Source organism: Balaenoptera physalus (genome assembly GCF_965194825.1).
Source record: "Balaenoptera physalus genome assembly, chromosome: 6".
Taxonomy (NCBI): domain Eukaryota; kingdom Metazoa; phylum Chordata; class Mammalia; order Artiodactyla; family Balaenopteridae; genus Balaenoptera; species Balaenoptera physalus.
Window position 1 is genome coordinate 127049955 of NC_138885.1, and position 12855 is coordinate 127062809.

At 42.8% G+C, this 12855-nt stretch overlaps 1 protein-coding gene, 1 long non-coding RNA gene and 1 pseudogene across 9 annotated transcripts in view; 2 read left to right on the plus strand and 1 right to left on the minus strand.

Annotated features, from left to right (window-relative positions):
* The window catches only part of RHBDD1 (rhomboid domain containing 1), a 117058-nt gene that overhangs the window by 79221 nt on the left and 24982 nt on the right, over positions 1–12855 (plus strand). For 3 of the 7 annotated variants that reach the window (XM_082464684.1, XM_082464685.1, XM_082464686.1), the window contains exon 7: positions 8242–8318. The exons of the other annotated variants lie outside the window; for them this stretch is intronic. In XM_082464684.1, the coding sequence (XP_082320810.1) occupies positions 8242–8318 (77 nt within the window). The remainder of the gene's footprint in view (positions 1–8241; positions 8319–12855) is intronic. 7 annotated transcript variants of the gene reach the window in all.
* On the plus strand, positions 4147–4592 carry LOC309662210 (large ribosomal subunit protein uL29 pseudogene; annotated as a pseudogene). Its single transcript has one exon. The product of its transcript is annotated as a large ribosomal subunit protein uL29 pseudogene (transcript).
* On the minus strand, positions 6465–12827 carry LOC309662220. Its single transcript, XR_014264594.1, has 3 exons — positions 10047–12827; positions 8933–9276; positions 6465–6482 (listed from the first exon to the last, which is right to left on the minus strand). It is a non-coding gene; the product is annotated as an uncharacterized lncRNA (long non-coding RNA).

Here is a 12855-nt window from a genome sequence, read left to right on the forward strand (position 1 = left end):
TCTAGTTTCATCACATGGCAGTTCTCCAAGGATTCAAAACTATTTATAATTCTGTTGAACTTCGTTATGGAGAGCCAGATGTGCGAGTCATGCATAATATATATTTATATATCTTCAAGCATCTCAATTAGGGACCAGCAATCTTCCTGTGTCACATCTGTGTTTTTTAAATCTACTTTTGTTGTAAGACAGGACCAAAATTGCACAGCGTTATTAAGATTACTATAAATATTAAGCTGATTAAAATTACATTGTAATCATCTGCTTTGGAAAACTCGCAAATGGCCTAATCATGCCCCAATAGGAAATAGGTGAAATAAATCATGATCTAGAATAATACTTAGCCACTAAAAATAGAAGCAGGTTCACAGTGAGTCAAATGAGCAGGACATAGCAGTAGTCTTAGTCTTAACTCACTTATTTTTGTAAGACCTAGTAAATGTACTATAAAAAAGATTGGAATAATATTTAGCAAAATGCCACTCATCCTTATTTCTCAGAAATAAGATTATGGTGACTTACTTTCTTGTTTTGGCTCGACTCCATTTTCTAAAATGTCTGCAAAATCACGGAGAACCTTTATTAAGAAAAAATATGAAAACCTATGCATTGCTAAAAATATTCAATATTGACCTTCCTCTTCTTCGATATTCTCCACAGTGCCATCCCATTAAAGGCATCAGGTCATTTTTTGTAGAGAAATGCAGAGAAAACTACACCTCACACCTTCACCTCCAGCTTCTGCGGGCTACTTATGGTCTGTGAGAGTGTTGAGGGAGATTGCGCAGAGGGGAACATCCAGACCAGGATCTCTACATCCTGTCTCCACTTTTCCTTTTTGCTCATTTCCTTCTTTCCCTTCTCATCTCTACTCCAACCTTCCAGGCTAAAGGTATCCACACACTTTGGGCAAGAAGACCAGTGGTTCCTGTTACTGGTAGCTAGCTCTCCCCTGGCTGCTACAATGATTTCTTTCTTAAGGGTTCCAGAACACACTGCATCCTGTCTTAGTTTGAGGCTGCTTTAGTGCCATGGCACTAGGCATTTCCATTTGACTTTACAGTTTACAAAAGTGAAAGCAGCATACATTTTATCGAGTGCAGTCCTTTCAGATCTGTTCTGCTTCATCTCACTGGAAGGTGTGAGGTGGTTGGCACTCAGAGGTTTGGGTCGCCAAGGAAAGGGGGAGTCTGGCATACTTTCTGGGGAGTCTGGCATTGCTTTCATTGTTACCAGAAAGCAATGGGAGTTGACTCTAGAATCACCGCGTTCAGGATTCCCTGCAAATCAACCAAAACAACCCAAAACCGAGTCGTTTTTAATTTTCAGCTCAGTGAGACTGAAGGGAAACAGTTTGCTTTTGGCTCGGGTGATGCTGAAATAAAATGCAGCTTAGCCCGCCGAGATTAAGGGAGAATAAAGTGTTTAATAGGTGTCTTCTAAAAGAAGAGACATCTGTATGGAACACCTGCTGTCTTCATTATAACTTTAAATAAGCTGCGTCTCTGGGGGTTAGCAGGGCCCTTCTTTTGGCACACTGTGCTGTGACAAAGATAAACTTTAAGCCCCAAGTACTTTACCATTGTGTAGAGGATGCTTTTTGGCGAGACACATGGGGGTGAGGAGGGAAATGAGCCCCTGGCTTAGATAACTCAGGGCCAGCGAGGCCCATTTTGAGCAGAGCTTTGACACTGTGACACTTGTCAGGTTATGACAGTGTTTCCTTACCCCTTGGCAGCCCTAATTATTTGCTAATTATTATCATCTTAATGTTTTGTATATCAGGGAAGCATGGAGACAGTGCTTCTTGGTAAGTGGGTATAGCTGTTTCCTGGAATTCTGGGTTTCTTTGTATGCTTTGAGGAAGGGATCTGAATAGTCACTGCGCAGGCCTGTGTTGATGGCTTGTTTCTCTTATGCTTTTGCTTATTATCACAGGACCAGATGGCCTTGCATGTAGGGACAAGGGTGGGTAGAGGAAAAGAGCACCAAGGAATGCCTTTCTCGGAGAGCCTTTCAAACCAGTTGCCATTTTGGCAGTTTACAATCCAACCAAGAATGATTTCCATAAGCGGTAGCCATGAAAAAAACCTTGTGGCCCCAGAAAATAATATTTAATCAGCGATGTGGTTCATCTTATTAGCCTGAGGGGAAAATAACTCACCACCAAATTCTGCCATATTATAGACGGGATTGTTTGAAACCCATATCAGAACATCTGCTGTTTTTTAACTGTGCAAACCTAATGCTTTGTCCCCCTAAAGCAGCAGCAGTTGTACAGCTGCTGTGTACCCTGTATCTCTTAGACCTTGACACCAGACAAGGGGACATCTTCAGAGTTAATGAGCAATTAGGATGTTCTTTCCTGTCAATTAACTGGCAGAATAATGAGATCAAATGAGCACTGTCCTTAAAAACACCCAGACTTGTGTTTTCTAAAAAGGGTGTCTTTCTCTGCTGTTTTAGTTACATGAATAGACAAACAACTATTTAACATGGAAATAAATTAAATATTGCACCTACAGCAAACAGAAGAGAGAGGTATACAGACAGGATACTATTTATTCTAAACTCAGAATTCACAGGTTTTCCTCTTGAGTGGCTGTAATGACGTCATAACATCTGTTATCACCTTAATTATCTTAAAGATTGGCAGGCAAATATTTAGGGAGTGAGCATCCTTTCTCATATGAATGAATGTATCATATCTAAGTTTGAGACAATCGAGGTATTGATCCTAAATTTGTATTAGTGGGCTCCAGACCATGTGCCATCTAAGGATTTTGGTTTTTCCCTGAATGTGATGAGAAGTTAGTGAAGGGTGTGAACAAAGGGGCAAGGGAAGCAGAGAAAATGGGTAAAGGCCCTGAGATGAGAGGGTGGCCCATTGTAGGTACTGCGATGGTTGTGGCTGCAATATATTTTTCGTTGTCGGACCAGAGTGGCAAGATGGGTGGGAATCAGGTTGTGAAAGGCCTGGTATGTTGTGTTTAAGGGTTTTGTACTTGACCCTGGAAACAGGGGAAACCATTGAGACTTTTAAGTACGGAGGGCAGTAAGATGAAATCTGGATTTTAAGCTCACTCTGCTATGTGTGGGGATTGGGTTGCAGGGAGAGAGATGGAATTTGAGTGAGTTCCAGCACACCAGGCACCATTATAAGTGACATGTATGCATGTTTAGTGTGTGTGCATGTGTATGCACATGAGTGTGTATGTGCGTGTGTGTTCACTCAATCCAGCAACCACCAATGCAGTGTTACTGTTTACCCATTTCAGAGAAGAGACTAAACCGAAGGAAGGCAAACTGAGGTCCCTTAGCTAATAAGTGACAGAGCTGAGATTTGAGTGCAAGCCATCTTGGTTCCAGAGTCTATGTACTTACTCATGACATCATTTTGCCTTTCATATTGTATTGGTATGGTCATCATCATAATAATTTAATTAATAATTAATATAATTAATAATCTAAATGCTACTCGTATTTTACTAGCTTAGTGAACTTTTTTGTGTATTCATACTCATTCCTATTGGAATGAAATTAGAAATTTTAGTGAGTTAGTTTTCTGTAAAATATTCATCAAAAAGTTTCAAATTAAGTTTTTCAAATAGAGGTTATTAATGTCTTCTTGGTCAACTTTAAACTTCCTATGGGAATTTCTACTGCAGATTTCATGGTTGAGTGTTTTCAGGGCCTTCAGTGGAGACCTGTGAAAGTCTAGGGAACATGAAATCCCCAACTGTTTTCCAACCCACAGGTAACACTCAGCTAACTATAGATAGAATATTCCAATTCAATGGAAAGTTAGAAAAGACCATATTAAATGAAGGAGAGTGGACTTTTATGAAAGCTACAGCTCACTGACATCAAGGAGAATTAAGTTTATTCTAGCAGTGACCTCACTTGATTTCTGAAAAAAGAATAACCATTGATGTGCAATGTGTTTCAGTAAATGAATCGTGGGTGCCTCCAAGGCCTGTAAGACAATGAAAGGCCAAGCATATAGTTAACTGGCATTTGTTAAGTAACTAGAGGAGGGGTTTCAGAGATTTTGGTAGTTCTCAGTCCTGGCTTCCTGTTACAATCACCTGGGGAGCTTTTAAAAATTATCAGTGCCGCTTTTTCCCCTCCGAGAAGGCGGCGGAGGCTGACCCTACAGTCATGGCCAAGATGAAGGCTCGAGACCTTCGCGGCGAGAAGTAGGAGGAGCTGCTGAAACCGCTGGAGGACCTGAAAGTGGAGCTGGCCCAGCTACGCGTGGCTAAAGTAACAGGCGGCGCGGCGTCCAAACTCTCCAAGATCCGAGTTGTTCGCAAAGCCATCGCCCGTGTACTCACCGTCATTAACCAGACTCAGAAAGAGAACCTCAGGAAATTCTATAAGGGCAGGAAGTACAAGCCCCTGGATCTGCGGCCCAAGAAAACGCGTGCCATGTGCCGCCGGCTCAACAAACGCGAAGAGAACCTGAAGCCCGAGAAGCAGCAGCGGAAGCAGCGGCTGTACCCGCTCCGGGAGTAGGCGGTCAAAGCCCGAGCATCCAGGTGTCAATAAAACAAACAAACTGGCAAAAAAAAAAAAAAAAAAAAATCAGTGCCTTGGCCCCCAAATAAATCAGAATATACAGCTGGTGGGGCAGGGGTGAGGGCAGGTGCACAAAGACAGCAGCGCGGGCCCAGGTCCTGGGATTGCTTTATAAGTTCCCCTGGTGATTCTCGCAGGTCTTTAGGTCTTTAGGTGAGGAGTTCCTTGAGGGCCACGGAGAGAGGTTCCCATTTCTCTCTGTCGCCCTTAAGAAGCTCTAGCAGGAGACAATGGGTACTTTTTTTTTTTTTTAATTGAAGGTACAGATAGTACCATCCATTTTAGTAGTTACCTAGATTTCTAAATTCTTTCTATGTAATTTTTAGAATATTTGGAAAACCCATATTGTGCCACGTATGAGCAAGGTAGCCATCTCTCTTCCTCCAAAATGAAGATAAACAAAAACCAAATTCTCTGCCTTCAGGGAACTTAGTCAAGTGGAAGAGAGAGGGAGGAAGGGTAGAGGGAGGGAACTAGGAAGGCATCAACAAAAATAGCTATTATCTGGGTGAAACTGTTGCTAATCAAAGAGAAGGGTGACTGATGGTTGGGAATATTTAGGAATGGGATGGGTGGATGGAAAGAAGGAAGGAAAGGTTGTGGATGGTTTCCTAATATGTTTCGATGACAAGAAAAGAAACAATTAAGACCGACTTATTTCACATACGAATTCTTATTGGAAATCATGCAATTAAGAAATTGTAAAATAGGATGTTTGTTTTTTGTCTATTCTGTTCTCTAGACTTGTTTTTACTGATGAGGAATGTTAACATAAACATAAAGCAGTGAGTTTTAATGATTATTGCTCGTAGTGTGCTTTCTTTTTTAATTATTTTGCCTTTTAACATGTTTCTGATTACAGAGGAAAGAGATTCTTTTTCAGGCCTTCTAGTGGTTAGGAAATTTGCAATTCACGAAAGCACCAATTAGAGACGATTATAACCTGACGGCACAACTGCCATTTGAGGAGAGCTCAGCTGACGCTTTCAGCAACTGTGCAAAAAACCTTAGCCTAAGAGCCCTGTGGCAGCGGTTTGGCCTTATAAGAATTACAGAGTTCTTGTTAATATAGTTATTCTTAGATTATAACTCTGTAAGAGCCTTAGAAACGGCCTGGTCCTAACCACCTTGGCACACTGCACCCTAGAAAGAGAGGGTGTTGGCTAGAGCCACACGGCTTAACCGTCCCTGAGCTACTCCTGGAATCGGCATCATCGTACTCCCCATTCAGAGCTGTTTTTACCATATCCCCCAAGTTCATTTTTAAGCATAATATGCAATCAAAAAAATAAACGGGGTTATTCGAAGAGTAATAATGCACATTCTGACCATTCCTACTACATATCCCCCACTACCTGTCAGTAAGATCCTTTGATACCTGCATTTACTTCGAGAACTATCTAGTGAGCAACTAGAGTAGAGGGGGGAAGATCTATCCTTTAAAGTAAGTTTTAACGGGTTCCAGGGAGCAGCTTGGAGCAGCTTGCTTTCTAACATGACATTGGGAACTCCAGCAGATTTTCTGGCATCTTGCATTTAACCGAGCTTTCTTGTGAATGGATCCAGAACATCCTACAACTAGATTTTCTTTTTATGCACTGATTATTTTGATGCAATGGAGTTTTGGCCAGATTGATCTTTAAGGTATCGCATAATTTTTAAGACAAAATTAGGAGTCACCAACTTACATTTTATTAGTCTAGTTTTATAACATTTGTACAGAAATGGATTTTTAATTGAAATCAACTTTAGCATCGACATCTTGCTGCATGCAGAAACATTAGCTTTTTGAATTGGGAGGGACCCTCGGAGATGCTTCTCATTCATTCCCTAAAAGCTCCCTGCAGCCTCTATGAGTCGGGCCATCTTCACACTGTCAGAAATGTGTGTCTCTGGAAGACCTTTTAAAACAAAGCATAAAACGAGAATAATTCTCTGTTTTGTGGACCGTTGCCAAGTTGGTACTTAACAGGATTAAAGAATTGATTAACCGGCCTTAATTTAAAATTGTCTTACGGTAGTTATTTTATGGTAGTTATCAGGTAAAGTTTAGCCAGCCAGAACAAGCTTTGCCTATCAAGAATTTGATGACTGTGTTTTTAAATATATGTAAAGGTGGGGGGAAGGAAAAAAGTAGGAAGAGCTTAGAGTCTGATCCCCCCGCGGTTTGTGATGAAGCCCTTTGCAGCCTGGCTTTCACGCCCTGACACAGTGTGGGCTTCGCAGCCATTCGGGCCCCAGTTGGAATCCCAGCTGTCTTTCCTTCACCAGTGAACAAGGTAATTAGGGGATTTATGGGGATTCTGTGGCTGGGGAGTTAAACCCTCCTCTTGGGGCTGTGGTGACGGCCGCTTGAGGCAGGGGGTGAGGGCACCCTTCCCAGAGAAGGCCCTCGATAGATCCTCTTCATTTCCCTTTCTCCTCTTTCACATGTGCTCTCTCCACTTATCTTAGATCACTTACTAAAATTTTTCTTTTGGCATTTATTTCAGTGTCTTAAGATTTCTCCAAAAAGATAATAATGGTAATGAATGCTTAAGCACTAATATTTAGCAAGCCTCTTTTATGTACCAGGCACAGCAAGTACCTTTCATGCATTTTTTTAAATTTACTTTTTACAAGGACTCATGAGGTAGGGCACAGTTGAAGCTTAAAAATTAAATGTAATGGGCCTGGATTCATACCTCGACTCTATCTGACTCCAAAGCACTGCGTCCTGCTGCAAGGATCTCGTTCTTGGAGCTCAAAATTCTGTTTCTACTGCCATCCCAGGTGATGATTATGAAAACAGTGACAGCCAGCACGTAGCTTGTGCTGGGCACTGCTCTAAGCCCTTTGTATATATTGACATTTAAGACTCACCACAGCCCTCTACAAGTTCTATAGCTGTCCCCATTTTTCAGATGAGCAAACCAAGGCACAGAGAGGCTTAGTAACTTGTCCACTTACCCAAGGTCACATAGAGTTAAAACTGGGTCTCAAACTCTAGTTCTTAATCCCCCAGCTGTCCTTCCCGTTTCACTTAAGCAGTTCTTAAAACTTGTTTTACACTAGATCTCAGACTAATCAAAGACGGGACAGGAACTCTCTCTTGCTCACCTTAACCATCCTTGCTACTCTCCTTTTCCAGTAACTTGCAGAATTTTTTCCTTATTCTTGCTACAGTCCTCCTAAAGTAGTGATATATTGAATATTTTGTCCAAACGCTAAACCAAGACTAATGCCTAAGCAAGGAAGAACAAATTCATTAACGAGGAATCCATTTACAGTCAATCCCCAAGGCTCATTGTGCAGTCAGTGCTTCTGCATCATTTAGAGTTGCTAATAAATGAAAGTCTTTGCCTCTTTCCAAGTGTCTTCATATTTACCAGTCTCGTATTTTACCATAGGAAGCGGCTTCAACAAGCATATTCATGTGTTGACAGTTCTAATTAATACAAGTAATTAGTCCTGACAGTAGAACTGTGAAAAGAAGACCCATTCATAAATTTGCTAATTATGTCACTCTGCTCAGAATTTAATCGCAGTCTAGTCTTTAATCATTTCTGTATATGGGCAAAAGGCCAGCTAACTAAATTCTTCAGACTTTCACATTTACTTCTGATAAAGGAATTTTGTCAAAATTAATTTATCATTGGAACTTAATATTCCACTATGCAGGAATTGGTGAAGAACAGAGCACCTTCTGGAGAGAAATAAACAGGAGAATGGGAAAAACCAGGCAAGGAAGGAAGGAGGTAGGAAGAAGTCATCAAGGGCATCCATATGCTTTCTTACATATCTAAGTCTACAAGGTTTTGTGTACTAATATATTGATGTTTTTCTAAAAACTAAGGTAATTTTATTTAGGCTGTTGGTATATTTATGGTACAGAAAATTTGAAGACAGTTTGTTACTTGGATCCCAAGTTGAGCCCTCCTCTCTCTGATGTAAATAGCGTACATTTGCAAGCATGTTTGTTCTGGAGCAGGGTTTTTCAGCCTGAGCACTATTGACATTTGGGGCTGAATAACTCCTTGTTGGGGTGGAGCCGTCCTGTGCATTGTGGGATGTTGAATAGCATCCGGCCTCTACCCACCAGGTGCTCGTGCACCCTTCCTCCCAGTTGTGACGGCCAGAAATATCTCCAGACATTGCCAGTTCTCCCTGAGGGGGCAAAATTTGTTGAGAGCCACTGCACCAGAGGGTAAGTTTAGATGATAAAGAATCAGGTAAACTTGTGTATAGGACACTTACATAGAATCAGTTATAGCAAAATCAGTAAAATAAAGCACATCACTTGGAAGTGATTTCGTGGTATGAAATCCAGATTTGGAATGATATTCCTTGAATTTCAGTACCTCCTTCTTACCTTTTCAATGTAAAGGTCCCTCTGGTTCTCTTTGATAGGAAGTAGGGTGGCACTTGGTACCTTGGTAGTAGAGTGGCTGTATCTAAAACTCCTTTGCTTCTTGTGGTAAATACACTGGGCTCTTAGCTTTCACAGACTTAGTATGTAGTGTTTTGACCACTTTTAGGTGACCTGAACGTTCTGGGTACTCAGCTGCAGGTGCTCTTTGTTCCCCTTTCCAGTTCATTAATTCCTTCCCTTCTTGTCTTGCTTGCCTCCATCCGGTGCTTGGATGTCCAGTCTTTTGTTTCAGTTACTCTCTTACACATACCTCCCATACCCCTGATGCTCAGTCCTCTGTCCACCTATATGGAAAAAACCCACAGACTTAGATGAGCCCAGACACTAGGCTTCTCGGACCCTGCACCTGGCAGCTGAGCCCAACTGGAGAATGTGCCCCAACAGAGCAAACTGAGTCTATTATAAATGATATCAACATCTCACCTGTCCTCGACTTCCCCCCAAAAATGGAATCCACCTGTAGGTAATGCCCTCAGCGTCCCATGATGAAAACTACAAACTTACCTGTATCCACCCCCATACTTCACTTGTCCCTCCTGACAGCTGGGCAGGGAAGTCTCTTTCCTCTTACCGAAAGCTAATCCTTTACCTGTCCTAACTTCTCAGGAAAAGCTGTTGTTACTGATTATCCCCCTTTCCCTCTGTCTTCAGCTTTTGAGTCTTTACCAGATCCTTCCTGTCAATATAGAAACCTACTGGAGTCTCTTTCCACACTCATCCCCAAAGAGAGAGAGACCAACAGCACAACTGCCTTTCATTGACCACCTTTCCTCTCCACTTACCGTCTGCAGAGTCTACACTTCTTCAGTCGTGCTGCTGCCCCCCTTTACTCTCATGAAACAGTTCTAGCCAAGTTCCCCAGCGGCCTCAATGTTGCTAAGGCCCGGAGACACTTCTCTTCCCCAGATGTACTTAACATAACTATCCACTCCTTGCAACCCTCCTTTTTCCCTCCCTCTTCCCCCCTGATGCCTACCCTCCTGGATTTCCCACTACTGCTCTGACCTCTTTCCTTGGTCTCCTTTGCAGGCTCACCCCCCTCTACTCACTCTACCTTGGAATATCAGTTTTCCTAATGACTTCATTCTTGGACCTCTTTTCTTCTCTTAAGGCTTTAGTTACGATTTATACTTCAAATTTATCTTCTCAGCCCCAGATCTCTTTCTGAAATTATATCAATATATAAATGAACTCAAGGACATCTCAAATGCAGCATGTACATACCTTTTCCACCTCCCCAACTTGTTCCTCATCAGGTGTCACCTCCTGGGTGTTGTCAGTAACCAGGTGATCTTGATGCTAAGTCAAAACATGTCTCAAATCCACATCCCCTAGTCTGGGCCACTGTTATGACTGGACAGTAGGAGGTGAGGATGGAGAGGTATAAGAGCCAGATCACATAGGGCCTTTTAGGCCAGCGGAAGGACTTTGGTTTTTCTCTAAGTGAGATGGGAGCCATTAGAGGGTTTTGAGCACAGAGTATCATAATTTAACTTAATTTCTTAAAGGCTCACTGGGGCTACTGTGTTGAGAATAGTCTGTGGGGCAGCATAGTGGGGTGAATGCTGACCCCCAAAAGAGCTGTGCCCCCAGAGCCTTAGAATGCAACTGTATTTGGAGTAAGAGTCTTTGCAGATGTAATGAAAGTAACACTGGCAAGGTGAGATCATCCTGATGAGGGTAGGCCCTAGACCCAATGATAGGTGTGCTGATAAGAGAGAGAAAAGGAGAAGATAGACACAGAGGGATAGGCCATGTGAAGACAGAGGCAGAGGGTAGCAGCAGGAAGACCAGTTAGGAGGCTGTTGCAGTAACCCGGGCAAGGGAGGACCACAGCTCCCACTCGGATGGCAGCCGTGGAGGAGATGCATAGCGGTTAGCTTCTGGATACATTTCACAGGTAGAGCAGGAGGATTCTTTGACAGAATGGTGGTGATTGTGAGAGAAAGAGAAGTGAAGGGGGAATAAAGTGTGGGGCTGAGGGCACTGGAAAGTTGGAATTTCCATTAACCTGAACATGCAGATAGAGCAGGTTTGCAGGGAAAAAATGGAGTTCAGTCTTGGACCTGGAGAGGGTGACAAGTTTATGAGTTCCACGTGGGGATGGAGTAGGTAGTTCCGTATGAGAGCAGATGACAGGTATGGTCTGGAAATAAAAATTTGGTAGTCATCGGCATGATATAAATGGTATTTAAATTCACGAAAGTGGGTGGAATCGCCAAGGGAGTGAGTAAAAATGGAGAAGAGGATCAAAGCCTGAGCACTGGGGTCTCCAACATAAAGAGGTCAGAGAGAAAAAGAGGTGCCAGCAAAGGAGAGGGAGAAGAAGGAACCAGTGAAGCAGGGTGGGAAAACTGAGACAAAGAGAGCAGTTGGTCCTAGAAGACAAGAATCTTTTTCTAGGAGGAAGGAGAATCCATCTGTGCCAAATGCCCCAGTGGTCCCAGGCAGATGAGGACTTGAGAAAGGATCTGTGGATTTAGCAACACGGAGGTTAGCAATAGCCTTGCCAGGAGCTGTTTCGGGAAGTGAACAGTTGATGGTGCAATATAGACCCTACTTTTGTCCTTTGTTCCACCAGAGTTAAAACAGAGGCCCTGAGCTTCTAAAGGCTTTGAGCGTCTTAATCCCCACCCCCACCCCTGTGAAAGAATAAAAAGAAGGATTCTGATGACTCACGTAGCCTGCGCTACTGCTGCTGGGTTCCCCAGCCTTAACCAGTGTTAAGTAAATAAATCCCTGATACTACTCATCCTAAGCTACAGAGAATCGCCCACATGAGAAGCGGCCTCATCACAGAGGAACATTTGCCTTTGATTCGGACCATCTGGCCTTGTGCTTTTTCAGTGTCAGGCTAGTAATGGAAATTACTGTTTTCCCTGCCTATAGTACCTGACGTGTGTTTGGAGGGGTTTCTCCTAGGGGTCCCTCTCAGTGGCTCTAGAGCAGCACTGTCCTGTAGAACTTTCTGCAGTGATGGACATGGTCTTTATCTTCAGTGTCCAACATGGTAGCCACTAGCCACATGTGCTAAGCACTTGGAATGTGGTTAGTACAACGGAGGCACTGCTTTTTTAGTTTTATTTAATTTTAATTCCTTTAAATGTAAATAGCCATGTGTCCTGGGTGAGACCCAACAGTCTTTAGTTCAACGAGCTCTGCAGGGGATTCTCTTATACACTAAACAGAATGGTTTCCTGTGTTTAGAGCTGGGCCCCACCCCCAGAGTTCCTGGCTTAATGGGTTTGGGGATGGGGTGTGAGAACTTGACTGGTTAACAGGTCCCCAGGTGACGCTCTGATGCTGGTCTGGGAATCACTTTGAGAACCTGATGTAGAAAATGGACCACCTCTTTGTGAGGTGACCCCAGATCCCCAAGAGTGAATTCCGTAAATGCCACATAACAAATATTTTAAGTCAGGATATTCCCAAATGTACCCTGTGAACTTCATGAAAATCTTGCTGTTTTCTCATGATCCAGTAACAAGCAGTGCCTGACTCATTGAGGAGCTCACAATTGTGGGAGCTGAACCAGCAAGTCTGAAGTCTGTAGGGCAGGCCTTCGGGAAGGGTGGGCTGGAACTCTGGGACATGTGCTGAAGTTGCAGTTCATCAGTGGAATTTCTTCTTTGTTGAGGAAGCTTCAGCTTTGCTCTTAGGGGGATTTCAGCTAATTAAATCAGGCCTACCTAGATTAACTAGGATAATCTCCCTTGAAGTCAACTGATTAGAGACTTAATCACATCTACCACATACTTTCAGAGCAACACCCCAATTGGTGTTTGATTGAATAATTGGTAACTGTAGCCTAGCCCAGTTGATACATTAAAAGATCATCCTGGAGATGATGATCTTTTAATGTA